Source organism: Peromyscus maniculatus, chromosome 2 (genome assembly GCF_049852395.1).
Source record: "Peromyscus maniculatus bairdii isolate BWxNUB_F1_BW_parent chromosome 2, HU_Pman_BW_mat_3.1, whole genome shotgun sequence".
Lineage (NCBI taxonomy): Eukaryota > Metazoa > Chordata > Mammalia > Rodentia > Cricetidae > Peromyscus > Peromyscus maniculatus.
This window is the reverse complement of record NC_134853.1, coordinates 159,781,464-159,802,701: the sequence shown is the minus strand read 5'-3', so window position 1 is coordinate 159,802,701 and position 21,238 is coordinate 159,781,464. Positions and strand designations below refer to the sequence as shown.

Sequence of the window (21,238 nt, the reverse complement as noted above, 5' to 3'; positions counted from 1 at the left end):
TGTGTGCCACCACGATCAGCACTTTTTTTTAAAGCAGGGTCTCTGGCTGCTCAGGCTCCGTCCTAGAGTTATGTAGCCTAGGCTAGTGTAGAACCCATGATCCTCTGGACTGCCTCCAACAGCTAGGATCACACGAGTGCGCCATGCCCAGCTCAGAAGCTCTCTAAGGCCCATTCTCTGGGGTGTCAGTCACTTTCTTAGCTAACCTGCCTCATGATAGAAAAAACCCTGTTTCTGGGATGCTGCGAGTCTCCAGCTACAGCTTAAAGTGTAGCCCTGGAACATCCTTTCCCTTTGTAGTGTCAGGGTGGGACCCAGAGCCTGGACAAGCTGGGCAACTGTACCACCACTGAGCTGTACTCCAGCCCTTTATTTTGATTTGGGGTCAGGGTTGGCCTAGACCTCAAGGTCATTCTGCCTCTTCCTCCTATGTGAGGGGCTGGCAAGCACAGGCAGCCATGCCTGGTGGCTTTTAGATTCTAGAACCGAGTGATGCTTCATTCCATGAACAGTAACTGCACCAGCAGCCCAAGCGGTAGCTCCTTTTGGAGTTAACAGCTCTTTTCCTTGGGTCAGTCAGGGTCACTGTTCTTGTTAGGCGGGACCAGGAGACAGAGCAATGGAAAGGGGCTGCCTGGATAACACCAGCTGATCAGGACTTTCAGGATTACCAGTGATTGTGTCAAGTGAAACTGGTCTCTCTGGGAAAATTAAACACTTTCTCTCTGGCCCCGTCAGGTCAGAGAAACATCTGGTAGGTGTTGTGGAACTTTGACAGGAGTGACTCCATTTTGATTTCTAGTCTGGTCTGTTGGGGCTCAGAGCAGAAACTTAGTCAAAAACTAATGGCACCCTTCAACTTTTAACACAGGAATGGTTAAATCTGTTATTCAGTGGTTGCAAATGCTGGCGTGGAATGCCACACACACGTGCTCATCCACACACACTGGGTAGAATCACCATTACCATCACCTATCATGGAGTAAGAAAGCTAACACACTGCCTTGGGGGAGTTTTAGATAGGTTGCACATTTAGGACACAAACTTAGAGGAGTGCAAGACAAGGGGAATTCGAAAGACTTTCACTTTTCCTTCCTATTTTTCTCTCTAGACCTGATCTCAATATGCAGCTCAGGCTGGCCTGGAACTTGCTATGTAGCCTAGGTTGGCCTCAAACTTATAATCCTCCTGCCTCTGCGGATGTACTTCCCATCTATTTTGTATTGTTTGCCCAGCATAGTAAGACCTGTGTGGTAAGCAGGAGGGCCAGGGCAGCTGCTGTGGGGAACTCAGGTTTGCAGTCTGAGGTCTCTGAAGGTAATTTGTGGAGCCAATCAGCTTGCAGCTGGTCAGGGCCACTGCTGTGTGCTGGAAGAATCTCAAACTTTGCTTCCATGCTGCGGAGAGACTGACCAGTATGTAGTCATGAAGACTGCAAATGGATGCTAGCTAACGCTACTGAGACTGGGAATCCCAGGCAGGTGTTTACTAGTCCTGTTTTATAGAAGGGCGAGGTGAGTGCAATGCTGGGGATATGCCCCAGCCCTGGTCCCCCTCAATCCTCACCAGAGCTCAGGTCTGGAGCCCTGCTCACATCTACAAGGACAAAGATTCCCGACACCTTCCCAGTCCTCAGCAGCAAAGCAAAGGAATAGGACCGCTTTTGCTAATAATGCAGAGTACCGCCTACTTATTTCATAAAATGTTTATTATACATGCTGCTTTCCTGGAGAATCCGGTGCTCAAAGGAATTCAAGTTGGAGCTGACAAACATATCCAGCATGGAGAGGGTTAAGCCAGGGCTCTCTTCTCCTTGTATGTGGCCATCATCTTCTTGATCTCAGCAATGGCTTTCCCTGGATTCAGACCCTGGAGGAGAGAAGAGCGTCAGTACCAGGTGTGATGGAGGGAACAGAGCGGGCCAAGCCCCTCCCAGGAGGGGTGGTGGAGATCCAGCCCTCAAAAGTCCGGGAAGGGCAAGCCCGGGAAGGGCAGCCCTGTCCCAGGGTTCTGACATGTCCAGGAGTCTGCTGCACTGACTCCTGGCATGGTTCACACCAGCAGGCAAACATGCCATGGCAGACAGCATTCCGTAACTGCTCCAGACCCCCAGGGCGGTTATCTCCTCTAGGACCGCAGGCTATGGTCAGTGTTCACCAGATGCCATTACCGCTGTCAGTAAGTCACACTCTCAAAAGCACTGTAAGAAACTACCCCGCAAACACCTGTATCTCGAGTCTGGCCAATACTAGCATCCCTGGCTGCAGCACGGACCTACAGCTGTAACATCTGTTTGGCAGGACTCATCAGTATGCTAGTAAGTGCCCGTGTTGTGAAAGCTGGGAGGAAAATGGTCGGTACATGGCAAGATTAGACTTAGCTGAGGTTGGCAAAGGGCCTCTCACACTAGAAGAGCCCAGAAACTAAAGCACGGAGGGAAGAAAAGGGGAAAAAAAGTGAAAATAACCCACGACAGGAGGCTCTTCACACAGCCATAGAGAGCAGTGTCCCAAGTGCACAGGTTGGAAGGCACCGACGGTGTGGCAAAGAAAGGCAGGCCGGACACGTGTGGACACGCAGAGAGGGAGTCAACGCCAGGCCCACAGGACAGAGCCACGTTCTCCTGCGCAGCCATAGCCTGTCCTGTGCAGGACTTAAGAACTTGCTGAGAGGTTGGGCCTTTGGAGTCCAATGCGACTCCATGCTGGAATTATCTTCAGGCCGTTAAATGGCTACACAGCTTTCTATCTTGCTGCCCAGTCCCTGCTCGAAAGGCAGTCAGGGTCACATCTCTAGGTCCACAACTGGCACCAGATTAGAAGGCAGCCAACCCTTGGCATGATCAGAAGTGGCCATACCCACTGCAGTGGGCTGGGAGGCAGAGCTGGACCAAGAGTCCCCTCTCAGGAATGAGAGCCAGGGGTGGTGGCACACACCTTTAGTCTCGGCATTTGGAAGGCAGAGGCAGGCGGATCTCTGAGTTCCAGGCCAGCCAGGGCTACACAGAGAAACCCTGTCTCAAAACAAGTCAGACAAAACAACAACAAAAGCAATGTGAGATCCGGAGGTGGTGCGGTCCAAGCAGGGGAGGCTGAAAGCACAGCATTTGTGAGAGAGAGGGAGACCAGGGAGTCCGGGGCTCTGAGCCCCATAGCAGCTCCACAGAACAGAGACCTGCCACACTGACTAAAGCAGATCAGTGGCTCCCACGGCCACCCGTTTCCCGCAGCACTGGCTTCTGGCACAGGTTCCTACCTGTGGGTTCTGGTGGCATTCTTGCCCCTACATCCCTATGTCATCTACAAGTAAGGCCTGCTGCCCTCTTGGGCCTGGCGGAGTCTGTGACTAAGAGCCATTCCAAGCCCCACGTGAGAAAACAGGGTCCGTCCCTCTCCATCTCAAGTGACCGTGCTGCTCCTGCCCATACCTTGGGGCATGTCTGTGTGCAGTTCATGATGGTGTGGCAGCGGTAGACAGAGAAGGGGTCCTGCAGCTTGGCCAGGCGCTCCTCTGTGAACTCATCTCTGGAGTCGATCATCCAGCGGTAGGCCTGGGAAAGCAGGGTGGGTCAGCGAGTCAGCTGCTGGCCTGGACAGGCTTGGCTCAGGAGTGCAGGAGCCTTGCCATTGTCCTGCAGTTCTTGCCCATCTTGCAAGAAAGCTCCTAGCTCTTTCCTAACTCTGTGTCCGTGAGTCTTTGATCTACCCTGTGCTTGGTACCTCAGTGCTTAATGACATGGTACTGGATATAGCTCATTTTCTGTTGTTCCACGTTCTAATTAGTGAGGGTGGGCTGTGCTAGAACCTGCCACTAAATAAATGGATGCTTATTTGGGGACAGGGTCTCACTGTATAGCCCTAGCTGGCCTGGAACTCAGAGATCTGCCTGCCTCTGCCTCCTGAGTGCTGAATTTACAGGGATGCACCATCACACCTGGCTTGTTTGTTATTGTAAGGCTTCCAGCCTGGCCTTGAACTCATAATCTTCCTGCTTCAACCTCTCAAGGGCTGAGGATTACAGGCATAATGAGCTATCATACACATCATGGACAGTTTGTTTTCTGTCAATCAACACATGCCCTGAGATTGGCGAATCACAATGGTTTACCAGGACGCTGGAGCTCTTCCAGCTGTGTTACTGAGACCCGTGTGGTTTCCAGCAACTCAGACCCCGGGGAACAAGCAGCACCGTGCATTGGGCTCACATGGCAAGGTCAGCCTACGCTGTGCCTGTCAGGGCCTTTAACTTCCTTTTTAACGGGAAAATGAGAAACACGAAGTTGTCTTTTGACTTGCTTCACAGTCTCTGAAAAGCACTGACCACAAATCTGAAAAGCAGGCTTCCTTCCTGCCCTCCGATGAGCAGCTGTCCCTCAAGATGCTCCCCGACATACAGCCCGCAGCCCAGGGATCCAGTTCACACCAGCTGTACAGTGGTCCTCCTTGCTACAAGGGTGCAGCAAGACGAAACCTCAGACTTGCTGAGAGCCACTCTAGCAAAGCATGGGATGTACTGCATGCACTGCATGTCACTGGACACCATCTGCACATCTGGCTGCTTGCGTCAGGGAGCACCGCACCTGCATGAGAACGGCAGGCCCCAGGTACTTGTCTCCATTCCACCAGTAGCTGGGGCAGCTGGTGCTGCAGCAGGCGCACAGGATGCATTCATACAATCCATCCTGTGTGGGGAGAAAGGGAGTCAGAGACCAGGTACCAGCACATGACAAAGGGCCAGCTGTGTGCCTTCTGGGTGAAATCCAAGGGTGGTTTGTGGCTGTGTAATAGATTCATTAAGAAAAAAAAAAAAGACCTTGTAATGAAATGCAAACCTCTGCTGGATCAGAGCCCAGGGCCCTTAAGTCCAACAATAGTGCATGTATATTTGATAATCAATAACCCCCACTGACCTAAAAGAGCCATGAACAAGTTCAAGTTCCTAACCAGCGTGCAGTCTGCAGTGCAGAGGTCACTGAGGTTCCTTGGCAGTCTGCCCCAGTGTCTGTCCAGCTGGGCAGTCTGCAAGTTTCCAACAGGGCCTCAGTAGCATCCTAAGCTGCCCTCCACATTTCACACACAGATCCTTGAACTCCAGGGAGGGAAGGAGGGGGTTAACTAGAGCTCCTGAGCCTCAAGTGCACCCTGGTTATTTTGTTTGTTTGTTTTTTCAAGGCCGGGCTTCTCTATGTAGCCCTGGCTGTCCTGGAACTTGCTCTGTAGACTAGGCTGGCCTCAAGCTCAGAGAGCCTGCTGCCTCCAGCGTGCTGAGATTAAGGGCATGCACCATTATTGCCTGGCTTGGCATCCTGTTCTTATACATGCCACACAGCCTCAAGCCGCTCTCTGTGCTTAACAAGTCGGTTTTCTAATTCTGGTAATAAGCAGCCAACCAGAGAGGTCTGTCTGCACAGGGGCAGCTGGCGTAGACAGGCCACCCAGACACTGTGAGCCTGACCCAAGCAGACAGCTGGCTGCCTAGACTGGGTTTGTGGTAAGAGTCACATACACTGTCATTATTCGACAGCAGAGGGATGGCTTCACAGCGCATGTGGTAGAGCCCTGACGTAGTAGAAGTGGCCCAGCAGCAAACTCACCTCCAGCACCACTACCCCCACCCCCAAATGAATGCAAAAATTAAAAGTAGTTCACTGTATTTTCAATTATGTTTTAAACAGCATATTAATGTAAGGAACCAACAAATGCTACATAAATGTTTATTATGTTTTGTGTGGTGCTGGAGTTAGAATTCTGGGCCTGTGTAAACTAGGCAAGACCCTTACCACCAAGTTATAGCCCTGACTTCATGCTGGTATGTGCATATATGTGTGTATATATTTATTTTTGAGACTGTAGCCTGGGCTGGCCTGGAACTTACTATGTAGCCCAGGCTGGCCTTGAACTCCTGAGAATCTTCCTGGCTCAGTCTCCCAAGTGCTAGGATTATAGGCATGAATCACCATGCCTGACTCCATGTAGGTATTTAAATAAGGACACCTTTACTATGGGAATGTATGTTCAGAGGCCTTCACTTCCTAGTAAAGCTACCTCAAGGCAATGCTCTCCAGCTGCGAGGCAAGCATGCCCAGTCTGGACTGGGATGTACAAGACTGTGTGGGAAGCAGAGACGGCAACGAGCAGAGTGCTGTCCCATGACACTCTCAGCTCTAGGATGTTGTAGGACAGGTAGCATCACTAACTGACTGTTTCCATGATGGACCAGCATGCTCTCTGCGACTTTAGTGTTTTATGGGTAAGAGGAACAGAAAAGGGAATTCATCAGGCACTCACACACTGACACTGGTAAAATATCCAGCACGAGAGAGTCTAGGGCCCCAGAAAGGAAGGAGGCAATTAAAGTGTGCTTGGTCCACCAGACAATCTGTGGGCCAGTCAAAGGACTTCTCAGAGGGGGTAGGGGATGGAAGCCTTGGTGCTGAACCCTCCACGTAAGGGTCTGTAGCCCGGGACTGGGTTGGGGCTCGGTTGGCCCTGGGATGGAGCCCCAGCGGTGCACGGGGGAGGTGGAGGCAGGCCGACCAGCCTGTGATATAGCCTGCCTCAAAGAAAAAAAACCTGTAGTCTGGACTCATGAACAGCAACTCCAGGAGGTCAGTACCAACCACACCAATCAAACACAACAGTTAGGAACAGACAGCAAGGCCCCACTTCAAGCCTGCCCCGCTCCTGCACTGCCAGACAAACCCCCAGCCTTCTACCCTCTATCTGAATGGCCAGCATGCATGCATGTTATTAACCTCCCGTCCCCTGTGAGAGCAGCTCGGTTTTAGCCACCAGCTTTTACAGACCAGGCATCTGAAATACTGTCTCTTCAGGCAGCAGGATAATCGCCTGCCCTGAAGGTAGGCAGCACTCAGCTGTGCCAGCTCCTTGGTCTGCTTTGGGCCTTCACAGGCATACACTGACTACCTGGTTATGAGTGGAGTGTCCAACCCTTGGGTCAGCTGCTCTTTTTCCCCTTCCCTCTCCAGCACTGGGGATGGATTGCAGGACCCTGAGCACAGTAGATAAGGACTCTGCCACTGAGCTCCACCCACAGACTGGTAACTTTTTTTTTCTGGGTCGGATATTTCCCAGTTTTTTTTTCAGAACATGGGATGTTCTGCATCACCCCACTGCTCTCCTGACTTCAGGAAAGCACCCTTGCCAACCACAACAGTAGTTTAAGTAATGACCAGCTTCTCCCGGTCCTCGATGGACTGCAGATACTGCTGCTTGCCCTCCTGGGACTCATCCTTCTTCTTCAGATAGGGCTCAATGGATTTGTACTGTGCGTAGAAGTTATTCAGATCCTGAGGGAAAGGAGAGGGCAACAGGAGAGAGGTCAGCTTCCACCAGGACCTTCAGCTTCAGCTTGCTATTAGTTCAGACACCGCACACTTTCCTTCCCCATGGCAACCAGAAACCAAACTCTCAAAGGCCGAGACAAAGGTTCTAGAAGGGGAACCTTTAGTTCCCCTTAGCCACACCAGCTGAAGACATGGCAACTACAGTCCTTCCTCCTGCTGCTCCAAGTCAGGGAGGCCAGCAGAGGGAGGAGACTCAAGCAAGGCACACTCCTGCTGCTTTCCACTCATCTTCCACAAACTCTCCGTAGGTAAGGCCAAACCCCTCATTTCTGGGCTATCCCAACTCTGGAATTCTAACCCCTATCTCCAAACAAACCCCACCATCTGAGCTTCAGAAGGAGTGATTTCCAGGCACTGGGGTGGTCCTGGGAAGGGGGTCTCCTAATGTCTCTGGGGATACTGTAGAATTCTCCTTGCCATGAACACAGCAAGAGTCTGACTGGTAATGTCTACCACAGAGGCTGCTCTGGAGGACAGAGGGGAGGGCCCGGGGCACGCTCACACCACCCCTGTAGGACAGACTTGCACACCCCTTCAGTAGGTGGGAGAGCCACAGACACTCACAGGGACTAGATCCTTGATCACATACATATGTGGAAGAGGGTAAATTTTTGAGACTTTGTTGAGGTTCGTGTCGATCCTACGAGTGCACGCCAGAGTGTTCCCTCCGTTGATGTTCATGGCACAAGAGCCACAGATCCCTGAGGGAGACACCACATGACCTCAGGCTTCCAGTCGTTTCTTCTGGGCCATGCTGACCACCATTGGCAGTTGCACTAATAGGATATGTCTTGTCTCCGTTCTCTTTCCTGCCTAGACTTCAAACCTGACCCAGGCAAGCTTTCTACCCATTAAGCTAAACCCTCAGTTCCTGGAAGCCCCGAGCTGGCTTCTTCCATCTTTGATTATCCCAGGTCCCAAGGCTGGTGAGCAGCTAGCACAGACATGGAGACTGCCCCTGCGCTGACTTCTGGTTTCCAGCTCACTCCAGGTCCTTTCAGAGTCCCTAACTACACGGGCCCATTTCCCCTGCTGCATATTAAGTCCATGGAGTCACCTACCCACCTTACATGAAGACACAACAGTTCTGGCTCACAGATGGACTTCAGGGCCACAAGGGCCAGCCAGGCTTCAAGGCACCATGTAATTTTTGCCTTTTGAGTTTTTAAAAATTATTATTATTAAATTTATTTTTACTTAAAAATCATATTTTAAAACATTTTTACTTTTGTTGCAATTGTTAGCAATTACTCCCTCCCCCTTTTCTAAGACAGAGTTTCTCTATGTAGCTTTAGCTTTGGCTGTCCTAGAACTCTCTCTGTAGACCAGCTGATCTTGAACTCACAGAGATTCTTCTGCCTCTGCTTCCAGAGTGCTGGGATTAAAAGCATGAGCCACCACTGTCCGGCTTTTCTCTCTCTCTTTTTTGAGATAGGGTCTCACTATGTAGCCTTGGCTGGCCCTGAACTCGACATGTAGACAGGGCTGGCCTTAAGACTCACAGAGATTTTCCTGCCTCTGCTACCCTCGGCTCCGTATTTTCGGAGACACAGAATAAATACATAGCTGTTAGACTAGGAAGTTGTCTTTTCACTGTCTCAACAGCTCAGCACCAGCACATCAGCCTGTGACAAGTGCGAGTCTGGATGGGCCTCAGCAAGAAACTCCTACCTCTTGCCACACAAAGAGCTCATACTGCAAATGCCAGCTAGCCTGTCTTCACCCATGCCAGCAAGCTCAGGGCAGCTAACTGGAACCACGAGACAGAGGAACCTCGAGACAAAGCACCCAGGGGAAATCAGAACTTGCATCACAGTTCAACCTTTGGAAGCCATTTCCCAAGAAAAAGAAGGTGGTGTACAGCTGTGCTGAACGCATCTGTATCTACCCTTTATTCTCTTGTTGTCCAATCAGGGCAGTCCCTAAAGCTGTACTAGCCTCAGCAGCAAGGTCACCCAGCAGTGCTGCAGCTGCTCTCCAGGGTGTCCCCATCAGTGGCAGCCAAACTCTCTGGAGTCGGAACCCCAGCCGAGGGCTAGTGACAACGAAAACCACGCTCACCTTCTCTGCATGATCTTCGGAAGGTCAAAGTGGAATCAACTTCATTCTTAATCTTGATTAAAGCATCCAACACCATAGGTCCACACCTGATAGAGAGAAGGACTCAGCTGCATTCACGAAGGTCAGCATCCTTGCTTCACTACTGTACAAGGATCAGGACACCTGGATGCATGGTCCATCCAGCCTCACATCAGTACCAGGTTTTTTTTCCTATGGTTTTATTTTTTACTTGCTTAAAAGTGTAACTACAGCCAGGTGGTGGAGGTACACGCCTTTAATCCCAGCACTCAGGAGGCAGAGCCAGGCGGATCTCTGTGAGTTCGAGGCCAGTCTAGGCTACAGAGTGAGTTCCAGGAAAGGCGCAAAGCTACACAGAGAAACCCTGACTCGGAAAACAAAAAAAAACAAAAAAACAAAAAAACAAAAAAAAAAAAAGGAAAAACCAAAACAAAAAAAAGTTTAACTACTGCATAGTTATTTGTTCATTCTTTTGTGTGTGTGTGTGTGTGTGTGTGTGTGTGTGTGTGTGTGTGTGTGTGTGTGTAGTGTATGCATATATGTACACGTATACATGCAGCTGCACACACACTTACAGGCATGCATGTGGAAGCCAGACAGGGTCTTTCTCTGAGCCTGCAGCTGCTTCTTTTCAGCTAGGTTGATAGTGAGCATGTCCAGATCTGGATCGGCCTGTGTCTGCTCCCCACCCCAGTGCTGTGAGTACGGAAAGCACTGCCTGGCTTCTTCATCGGCGCTGGAATCCAAACTCATGCATGCACAGTCAGCACTTTTACCCACTCAGCCATTTCCTCAGCCTGCTTTTTTCTCCTGGTTTTTGAGATGGTGTCTCACTGTGTAACCCAGGCTAGCTTTAAACTCAAGATCCTAATTTGGCAGTTATAAATAACACATAACCACCACAGGAAATATGGTAAAGATGATAAAAGAAAGTAAGTCAGACTAGAGAGATGGTTGAACAGTTAAGAGCACATGCTGTTCTTGCAGAGGACCCGAGTTCAGTTCCCAGCACCCGTGTTGGATTGCTCATAACTGCCTGTAACTCAGCTCCAGGGGATCTAACATCCCTGGCCCTGCATGCATACACACAAACACATCCACCCACACGTAATTAAAAAGAAATCTTAAAAAGAAATCCAATATAGCACAAGGTGTCCCAGTCCAGAGCCAGTGAGTGTCCTTGTGGAGGCAGTGAGTCTTACAGAAGTCAAGCTGAGGGTTAGTTTTCAAGGATGTAGCTTACTTCATCAAAATTGCTGAACATCTGAGCATAACCATTAACAATAATCTAACATTTACAAGATCTGGAGTGATAGCCCATGCTTGGTATTGGGATTTTTTTTAATCTTTTATTTATGTGTATGCATGCGTGTGAAGTGCCTGCAGAGGCCAGAAGAGGGCATCAGATCCCCTGAAGGTGAAGCTGCAGGCTGTTGTGAGCTGCCGGGCATGGGTGTAGGGAACTGAACTATAATCCCCTATACCCTATAATCTTAACTGCTGAGCCATCTCTACAGCCCCCTTAAAAATTTCTGTGTGTCTATGTTCATTCAGGTGCATGTATGTGCACACGAATGTGAGGTCAGTGTCAGGTACTGATCCTCAAGCACTGTCCATATGGTTCTGTTGAGACAGGGCATCCCACTGGGACTACAGCTCACCAAAGACCAGACTGGCTGGCCAGACAAAGATCTTCCTGCCTCTGTTTCCTCAGTGCTGGAAGAGCAGGTGCATGTTAACCATGCCCCACTTTTTACATGTGTTCTGGAGGATCAAACTTAGATTTTCACGTGAGCACAGAAGTACTTTATCATCTGAGCCATCTCCTCAGCCCCTAAATCTGTTTGTTTGAGACAAGGTCTCATATAGAGCTGGCTGGCCTTGAATTTGCAATGTGGCTGAGGACAACCTTGGAGGTTCTGCCTCTATGAGCCAAGTGATGGGGCTATGGGTTTGGGTCACCATACCTAGCCAGTCCGCTTCCTCCACTCTTTCCTTGCATAATTAGCAATCCTGGATCCCACCAGATTTTACTGAGGAGTGTGAATTAATGTTTTATTGTTTTTAGCAGTGATCAACATGGCAGAGTCAAGTATGGGAATGAGGTTGCGGACAGAAGTTGGGACTTCTCCTCACTTCTTTCCAGGGTCCCCACACTTTCCATGTCCTCTGCTTTCCCTAGTTTTAGTCTTTCTGATGCTACGCAGACCGAGGCCTGACCTCATGGAGAACTATGGAGCTCACTCATGGAGTCTCGAGTCTTCCAAATGTCGGTCACTTTCCAGTGCCTTCAGGTCATTCCTCTTTGCTCCCTGGGGTCAGTCTAATGAAAGCCTATTCTCAGGGCGAGATGGCTCAGAGGTTAAGACCACTGGCTGTTCTTCCAGAGGTTTTGAGTTCAATTCCCAGCAACCACATGGTGGTTCACAACTACCTATGAGATCTGGTGCCCTCTTCTGGCTATGTAGACAGAGCACTGTATACATAATAAATAAATAAATCTTAAAAAAAAAAAAAAAGTCTATTCTATCATTACTGGTAGGAAACTCAGTAATGACTTTTTAAAAATTCTATATTTTTAGCCATATGTTACGGAGGTAGTGTTTTTTTATTTGTTTTGTTGTCTATCTAGAGACAGGGTCTTCTTTTTACCTACCTACCTACCTACCTACCTACCTACCTACCTACCTACCTACCTACCTACCTGAGACAGGGTCCTACTATGCAGCACTGGCTGTCCTGTGGCTCATGTAAACCAGGCTGGCCTCAAACTCACAGATCTACTGCCTTTGTCTCGAGTGCTAGGATTAAAGGTGTGCACCACCACGCCTAGCTTACTGAGTTTTGATTTGCAAAACTTAATCTTCTAATTATCTGGCAGTCTTTTTATTTATTTTTTCCTTGTTAAAGCAGTTACCTGTGAGTGTGATTTGGGGCTGAGGATGTAGCTCAGTTGGCCGAGTGCTTCTATAGCATGCATGAAGCTAGGGGTTCAATCTCCAGCAACTCACACCTATAACCCCAGAATTTGGGAAGTATAGGGGAGGAAGATCAGAAGTTTGAGGTCTTCCTCGGCTATACAGTGAGTTCAAGACCAGCCTGGGCCACAGACTATCTCAAAAGAAAAAAAAAAAAAAAAAAAAAAAGAGGAAAAAAAGAAAGAAATAAATTGGGGAAGAACACAAGGAAGGGATTTTTCAGTGTTTGATTTCTGTTATTTATCTTTCTCAAATAGACATCCACCTGATTTTAAAAACAGAAGACAGATTTCAAAACATTAGAGAATCAGGCTTTTATGTCTTTTAAGACCTGAAAACTGTGTCCCCACTTCAGATTATGAGCTCTCCTTTAGAGAGGGGGCATAGCTCAGTGGTCGAGAGTATGCTCAACAAGCATGAGGCCCTGGGTTCAGTCCCTTGCACCACAAAGGAGAACTAACCATGAGCCAGGCATGTCCTCCCAGCCCTCTACTTACCAAGCACCTGGCTGACAGACACTTACTTATTCAGATCAACTTCGTAAGTCTGCATTCGAGGTTTATCTCCAGTCTTGTCCGGGTCCCATCGGTAAATGGCAAATTTTTTGATTCGGGGAGCTGCAGCAGCAGCTGTCTGTGCCCCTCGGCAGGCCTGAAACTTGAAGAGAAAAAAGAAAAACATTAAAAAATGTAAGATACTTCTTTCCACTTAGCTGGCATGATTAATGTGTTACTGGGTAAAACAAGCTGATATACAGCTTCCTTGGAAGGTGCAGTCACCAACACCAACAGATATTAATAACCCATGATACGCCAGCTATGGTCCTAGGACATAGCTACAAAGCACCCAGGAAAACAAACCTTTGTTTTTGCAGAACTTATTTTGTGGCGACAGACAAAATATGCATGAAAAAGTACACAAAGTGACCCTGAGGAGGTGAAGCCAGCATCTGGAGAAGGCAAGTGGTCATAGGATGCCCTGACTGGGGTTTAAGCCGAGCCTTAGGAGACTGAGGGAACAACACCTGTGAGGGTGTTCAGGGGACAGAGTATCTATGAGGCACAGTCTGATAGGCTGCAGGAGGCTAGAGCCAAGATGGGGACATGGCTGCTGTGAGGACCTGTGCTGTGGTATATTCCTTTTACACTGTGTGAAGATGTGCCACTGTGATTGGTTTAATTAAGAGCTAAATGGCCAATTGCTGGGTAGGAGGTATAGAAGGGACTTCTGGACAGAGAGAGCTCTGGGAAGAAGAAAGGTAGAGTTACCAGCCAGACTGAAAGGAAACAGCATGGACAGTACTGTAATAAAGGTAACAAAGCCAGGAGACAAAAAGGATATTAATAAAAATGGGCTAATCTAAGTGGTAAGAACCAGTTAGTAACAAGCCTAAGCTATTGGCCAATCTTTTATAATTAATGGTAAGTCTCCATGTCATTGTGAGCTAGTGGTTCAAAGAAAAATTGCCTACAGACCTGATCACACTTAGGTGGGTTCATTTAATCTGAGAACATGGAATGCAGTGAAACTTCATGAGACAGGGTCTCACATGCAGTCCAAGCCAGAGTCAAACTCTTCAATCTTCCTGCCTCAGCCTTCTAAAGGCGGGATTACAGGTGTGTGCCACAACCACCAGCCAACACAACTTGGAAATCATAGTGGTGACATAATGTTGTGTTGTGGATGTACATAGGTAACAGCTAAAAGGGAGACTTATTATGAGATCTGAAGAAACTGGTCAGAAAGCTATTCAGTTACCCAAACAAGATGCCATAGCCAGTGAGAAGGCTCAAGAGGGTCCAAGTGCAAGCCCGAGAGCTGTGTTCCTTCCATGGAAACATGTAAAGGTGGAGGAGATACTGACTGCGACATTATCTCTCATCTCCATATCCACACCGTGGCATGTGCCACCTCCTTCACCATACAAACATAATAATAATAATAATAATAATAATAATAATAATAATAATAATAATAATAAATATATTTTTAAACCCCAACATGATAGTTGAGGTGGTGGTGGTACACTCCTTTAATGCCAGCACTCAGAAGGCAGAGGCAGGAGGATCTCTGTGAGTTCGAGGCCAGCCTGGTCTACAGAGGGGAGTTCCAGGACAGCCAGGGCTACACAGAGAAACGTCTCGAAAAACCAAAAAAAAAAAAAAAAAAAAAAAAAGAAGAGGAATAGGAGGAGGAGAAGGAAGGAAGGAAGGAGGAGGAAGCAGCAGCAGTCCTCCTAAAACTAGGGAAAACTCATACTAAAAAAAAAAGGAAACCTGATGAGGAAAACAAGATAAAAGGATGTTTGAACATGGGACTGGAGAGATGGCTCAGAGGTTAAGAGCACTGGCTGCTCTTCCAGAGGTCCTGCATTCAATGCCCAGCAACCACATGGTGGCTCACAACCATCTAAAATGAGATCTGGTACCCTCTTCTGGCATGCAGGCAGACATTGTAAGCAAAACTCTGTACATAATAAATAAACAATCTTAACAAACAAGCTCTGCTCTGTGACGACTCTACTACGCCATGGCAAAATGAAATCTCTGCCACCTGAGACAGAGCCTTACATCTCCCTTGCTGGCTGAAAACAGGGAGGATGACCCTTAACTCAGATCCACTCCCCATGTGGGGACTGCAGGCATGTCCCATAGTGCCTGGTGTATGTGGAGCTGGGGGTTGATACAGACACACACCATCATGCCCAGCTTTCACTTGGGTTCTAGGGAGCTGAACTCAGGTCATAAGGCTTATAAAGTAAGTGTTCTTACCTGGTGAGTCATCTCCCTGACCCCTTTAGTTTTAGAGACAGGTTTTCATGTGGCCTTGAACACACTATATAGGCAAAGATGACCTTGAACTTCTGAGACAAGGCTTCACATAGCCAGGAGGGCCTCAAATTTACTATGTAGCCAAGAATGACCTTAAACCCCTGATCCTTCAGCTTCCATCTTCCAAGTGTGCCAACACCCATAGCTAGGAATCAGCTAGAATCCTGTTGCGAGACAGGGTCTCACCTGGCTGTCCTGGAACTTGCTAGCAGATCCAGGCTGGCTTTGAACTCACAGAGATCTGACCAACTCTGTCTTCTGAGTGCTGAGATCAAAGGTGTACACCACCATGCCAGCCTATTTTATTTTTAATCATGTGTATGCAGCATGTGTCTGAGTATATGCCACAAGTGTACAGGTGCCTTTGAAGGCCAGAAGAGGGCATTGGATCTGCCAAAGCTAGGATTACAGGTGGCTGTGAGTGACAGGTGGCTTTGCATGACAGAACATGCATGCTGGGAACTTTGCAAATGTTTTTGAGAGCTAAGCCATCCCTCTAGTTCTGGAGTTGTGGTTTTCAGAAAGACAGGATAAGTTACACATGCTTGTATGTTGAGCATGATGATGTTGACAGAGGACAAACCAACTATGGACCAGTGAGGAAAGGATTACCAGAGGGCCTTGGTGGACAAGAGAGAAAGAACAGGATGGACATCAGCACATGTGATGTGCTGGCCAGAGGTGTCTTGCTAGCCCTACCCTGAACCCCCAGTAATAGGAAGGAGAATTTGGGTGACTCTCTTGAGAAGCCTGTGTCCACTCAAGGGTGCTTGCTTTTTAAGTCTTTTTCTCCCCTAATGTCTGTGCCTAAATCTGTATTAAAACGTTAAAACAAAACAAAACACTTTTATTTATTATGACTGTGTGCATGACGTCAGTGGTGAGGTTGCACTCTCGTGTGGTGGTAAGGAATGCTCTATGCAGTAAGTTCCCTCTTTCTGCCTTCACGTGAATTCTGGGGACAGACTCGGGTCAGCAGGCCTGAGCAACAAGCATTTTTACCCAGCGAATCAGCTCCTCGGTTCTTAGAGCTTTTCCTAATAAACTCCACCTTTACTTTTAAAGAAGACTGTGTGTGGGGGGGCAAAGCAACCTATGGTACAAGTCTGCCATGGGAGAGGACATCTGCATCTCAATCTATGCCTCTAGTGAGTGCATGCAACGCAGGAAGAATGTCTCTAGACAATCTAGACAAACTTCACGGCCATGACTACGGCAAGGTAACGAATGACTGGACAGACATCGGAGCGAAGGGAGAATTCTAGCCACATCAACGGGCTGTCGTTACTCCTCTACCATACTTAGGGGCGGGCCTGAAACGAGACAAAGTACACAGCCATGGGGGGGGGAGGCAGTGAGGCCTGATGAAGTCAAACCTGAACACACGCCCGAGGTGAGGCTGGTGTCTGAAATCTATCAGGGGCTGTTTCAGACCCTGTCACCTTCATGCTGCCTTCTTCAGAGAATTAGTTAGCCAATCCGACCCCACTTCCTCCTTTGCAAAGGGGAGGGTGGGATTGACACCTCTTTCACAAGGAGCAAGCCAAACTCCTGGCAAAGTTCAGGAAATGATCTCTGCCTTTCAACACTGGCACTGGCCTCAGATGATTCTGATGGCATTTGGGCATTCTAAGCCTTGCCAGTCCCAGGAGCGGAGAGGCACAGCTGTAAAAGGCAGCTTTGCCCTTCCGGAGTCCACAGTCCAGATGAAGAAATAAGGAGTGCATTAACAGTTAAGCTATCACAGGTAAACATTCTTAGGCAGAACCGCAGTCCACGAGTGCAGACCATGCACAGGAGGTTCAGAACCCAAACCTACAGCCCACAGCAGCACAGCAAGCTCATTACAGGGTTCTCGGGAATACAAATACACCTTCCCACAGGGAGGATGCCTCTCTCACTCTTACTGCCCTGGGGAAGGTGGGCAAAGATCTCTCCTGAAACCCTAACATGACCCTTTTCTACAGTTCATTCTAGGAAGCCCAGTGTGGGCCTTAGAACTCACTCCTAGTGGTGGGGCTCTTACAACTTAACCGCTGCTTCAGCAACATGGAAAGAGGCTGATTAACAGGGTCACTGAGAATCATTAACTGGGAAACCTATCAGGAAGCTGCTTCCTCAAGAAATCGGATGCACCCCTTCTCAGTAGCCATGGATTACCTGTAGCTCTTCAATTAGAGGTGGGGCCTTGTGAAATTTCCCCCATTCATGTTGGCATGTGAACTGGTGCTATCATTATGCATCCAATCCCATGTTGCCAACACTAAACACATGTATGTTAAGCAGCACTAAATGGACTCAAGAGATTATGTATGTGTACATGTATACACTTAGCAATGATAACTAAAGTCATGAATTTGAGAGGGAGAGGGGGAACATGGGAGGAGAGGAAGGGGTGGAAATGATGTAAATACAGTATTCATGTATGAAATTCTCAACAACAAAAATAGAATCATTAACTGAATACTCAGGACATCAGCCTGAGGCTCTCATAGGCACTTTTTTTACTTTTCTTTGAGGCAGGGTCCCAATTAGCCCAGGTTGGCCTTGCATATACAGCTGAGGATGTCCTTAAACTCCTGATCTGGCTGCCTCAGCCTCCTGAGTGCTGGGATGACAGATGAGTGTAAGTGCACCTGACGTTGTACCCTTCCTATTCAGAAAGAGATGCATAGGCAGGCAGTGGGGGTGTATCCCTTTAATCCCATCACTTGAGAGGCAGAGGCAGGTGGATCTCTGAGTTCAAGGCCAGCCTGGTCTACAGAATTCCAGGAGAGCCAGGGCTACACAGAGAAATGCTGTCTCAAAACAAACAAACAAGAAAGAGAAATGCAGAGTGAATGCTTTGTTAGGTTCATATCTGGCAGGTTAGAGAGAGCTGGATTAAAAGATGGTCAGAGTGTGTACTGTGTACTGCAGCAACTTGAGATGAGAGAGATCAAGTCAAGAAAAGGAACTAATATTTCTACATACCTACCACATGCCAGGATCTGTTGCAGGGCCAGGTGTGGTGGCACACACCTTTAATCCCAGCATGTGGGAGGCTGAGGCAGGGGGATCATTGAGTTCCAGGAGCTGCAGGGCAGCCAGGGCTGCTTAGAGACCCTGTCCAAAAACAAAACAAAACAAAACAGCAAGGCTGGAGATATGTCTTAGCAGTTTGGAGAGGAGCAGGGTTCAGTTCCCAGCACTCACATGAAGTCTCATAACCACCTGTAACTCGAGTTCCAGGGAATATAGTGTCCTCTTCTGATCTCCCTGGACACCAGATAGGCACATGGTGCCCCTACATACATGCAAGCAGGCACTCATACACATAAATAAGTAAAAAAAATCTTTAAAAAAAGCTGCCCAGTTTAAGTTTTTTAAAAATGGGGGCTGATGGAGAGACTAAGTTTTCAAATCTCTAAGGAGGTCAGAGTTCCTGCTGTCCGGCTTTAAAGGGCTGACCAGGAGCCCAGAAGAGCCAACAGACTGAACAGGATTTGCAATCTTTAGTCCCTTAAATAAGCAGGGGACGTCTCTCTGGCCTTTCTGAATGCTCCCATTGAGAAAGCACACCTGCAGTGCGCTGCTCCCCAAGGACGCAGGGCGTGTGGGGAGCCCCATGACAGCTACCTCGGCAGTATAAACAGAAGCAGCCCCAGGCTGTGCCTGCGCCATCCCATGCCAACGGTGTGACATCAGTGCCGCCACACACCCTGGAATACACACGCTTTAGGGAACCGGGTCTTGCCTGCAGCCTTCCACAGGCCGGGGTCCGCATCTTTCCAGGTCTGGGTCGTTTCTTCCACCTCTCCTTCCCCTGAGGGTCAGAGGCACTGCTCCCCGACTTTCCTGACCCAGATCAGCCTCCCCTGGAGGTGGCGACCTGGCCTCCCGGGTCCCACCCTCCTTTCACACAGGGCTGCATATCTGCATCTGAAGCTTGTCCTGTGACCTTGAACAATTCGCCTGCCCTCCCCGACCTCTGTCTGTCCGCTGATCTCTTCCAACCTCCGCCCGGCCGCGACTCTCCGGCTGTGGCGAGGCGCGGGACCGCTAGCGGACGGGATGCTCCGGGCCAGGGCGCAGGCGAGACGGCCTCCCGAGGCCTGGACCCGGGCTCCCTCCGCCTCTCCGCGGCCTCTCCACCCCAGCAGCCTCGGGGACAGGCGCGGCTTCCCACTGACCCACGGCCCCGGGGCTCACCTGCAGGCCGACTCTGACCAGAGCGGTAGCCGGGAAGCCGCGCTTCAAGGAGACCCCGACCGCCGCCGCCATCTTGGCTCCTGACGTCAGCCCCACCCCTTACCCTCCGGCATCCCGTCGAACACCGCGGTGGAAGCCGGCACCTCACTTCGAGGTCCGCTAGCCACCTCAGAGCCAACGAATGGGAGCCGGCTTCCGGTGTCCCGAGCGAGCGGACGGGAAGCGCGCCTGCGCAGTAGCGGCCAGCAGGGCGCATGTCCACTGGGCCTCCTAGGTTCCCAGGGTGACCTCCGGAGTCTGAGGGGCGGAGCAAGGACTAGGAGGGGCGGAGCCTTCCCATTTTGCTCCCGGCCGTTATTTAAACCCCTCTCCACTTGCAAGGGTGTCTGTCAATCATCCTCTGACTCTTTTCTGATCTTTTTTTTTTTTTTTTCTGTATCTAGAGACCTCTTCATCCCCTAGCTGACTGGGACAGTTGGTGAGTGATTGAGGCGATCACAAAGATGACTGACAAAGGTGTCACTCATCCATTTAACCATAAATAAGTACATAACCCGCATGACGGGGGTCCTAGCAAATGGCAAGTGGAGGCAGGAGGAACATCAAGGTCATCTATGACTACTTAGTGAGGTGGAGGCCAGTCTGGGATGCATGAGACCGTGCCTCAAAACACAAATCCCAAACCAAAGCAATCAGAAAGTAAGGGGCACCGGCTATGCGGCTGCGGCCAGGCTCCGGGATGCGTGGTGAGTGAGCCAGACACTCACCTGATTCCTCTACAACAGCGGCGATGGGCGAGTGGGAAAATGACAGCAGGAAAGATGGGTGATGGAGCCTCGGGGGTCCACTAAGGAGGATGACCTTGAACTTCAGACCTTCCTGCAGTTACAGATATGTGCCACCATGCCTGTTGTGCATGCTAGACGAGACTACCAGCTGAGCTGTATCCCCAGAGTTCATTCTTTAAGTTTCCTTTGGTCTCAGAACTGTTTTTTTTTCTAGCATCTTTTATGGATTCTTTCAGAGTCTCTCTGGCTCGGGATTTGACTACCTTGGGCAGGTGTGATCTTGGCGTCCCAGATCACTTGATCTCTTCAGGCACCCAGTGACTTTGCTGGTCCCCTGGTTCCAGGAGGAATGATTTCATGTCTCTCCGCTCCCTTTTGGCAGAGGAAGAGCACTGTTTATAGTCTTTGGTTTCCTCACTCCGGCTCATTTAGATGCCACTGGAGAAGTTAAAATGACACAAGGGACGGCAGACGGGGCCAAGTGTCTGAGACCTTTACCTGAACCTGGCTTCTCTGCCAGGTGGCCTCACTAAAGGGGGTGCTTGAGGTCTGAGCCCCAGGAGGTTACCTTAGCTGCTCCCCTTAAGGGCATGTGACCTTGAACAAGTCCTCCACCTCTGACTTATAGTGTCCTGGCCTGAATCAGTAGGGGGTTGGACCAGCTGATTTAAGATTCCATGATTGACATGCTGTCTTGTGCAATAGTGGACAAGGTGGAGGTCACCTTGGCTTTCCAGGGAGCTGGCTCAGCACTGGGATAGGCCCTTCCAATCTGCCCCAGCAGACCTTTGGGCCAAACAAATCGGCTGATTGTAGGGAGACTGTCATTTTCTTTGCAACTCCTCTAGAGCGTCAATGGCGGTATTTCTAGAGAACTGGCCCCCTTTGTCATTTTCAGGCTTTATGTCAAAGACAGACACCACCCCTACCCTTTAACTTTGCCTAGGTCACTTTGGAAAAAGCAGTCTGCGGCCAGCAAAAGTGAGATCTTGATTTATGGAGGGG

The 21,238-nt window shown here is 49.3% G+C and overlaps 1 protein-coding gene and 2 long non-coding RNA genes across 3 annotated transcripts; 1 reads left to right on the top strand and 2 right to left on the bottom strand.

Moving 5' to 3' along the window:
* Positions 1-1,690: 1,690 nt before the first annotated feature.
* Positions 1,691-19,604, bottom strand: Sdhb (succinate dehydrogenase complex iron sulfur subunit B). Its single transcript, XM_006975484.4, has 8 exons — positions 19,446-19,604; positions 12,947-13,080; positions 9,428-9,513; positions 7,931-8,067; positions 7,193-7,309; positions 4,580-4,681; positions 3,428-3,550; positions 1,691-1,869 (listed from the first exon to the last, which is right to left on the bottom strand). Exons 1-8 carry the CDS (start codon positions 19,515-19,517, stop codon positions 1,792-1,794), a joined length of 849 nt encoding a protein of 282 aa, XP_006975546.1. The 5' UTR covers positions 19,518-19,604; the 3' UTR covers positions 1,691-1,791.
* Positions 7,303-14,368, top strand: LOC143272042 (uncharacterized). The gene is made up of 3 exons (XR_013049426.1): positions 7,303-7,614; positions 8,972-9,548; positions 13,298-14,368. It is a non-coding gene; the product is annotated as an uncharacterized LOC143272042 (long non-coding RNA).
* Positions 9,937-12,940, bottom strand: LOC143272044 (uncharacterized). Its single transcript, XR_013049427.1, has 2 exons — positions 12,150-12,940; positions 9,937-12,117 (listed from the first exon to the last, which is right to left on the bottom strand). It is a non-coding gene; the product is annotated as an uncharacterized LOC143272044 (long non-coding RNA).
* Positions 19,605-21,238: the final 1,634 nt, after the last annotated feature.

Coding starts and splice junctions, on each gene's coding strand:
- Sdhb (XM_006975484.4), bottom strand. CDS start 19,517: ATGGCGGCGGCGGTCGGGGTCTCCTTGAAGCGCGGCTTCCCGGCTACC. Junction 8,068..9,427: donor CCGAAGATCATGCAGAGAAG/GTGAGCGTGGTT, acceptor TGTCTCCCTCAG/GGATCTGTGGCTCTTGTGCC. Junction 3,551..4,579: donor GGCCTGCCGTTCTCATGCAG/GTGCGGTGCTCC, acceptor CTGCTTTCCCAG/GCCTACCGCTGGATGATCGA.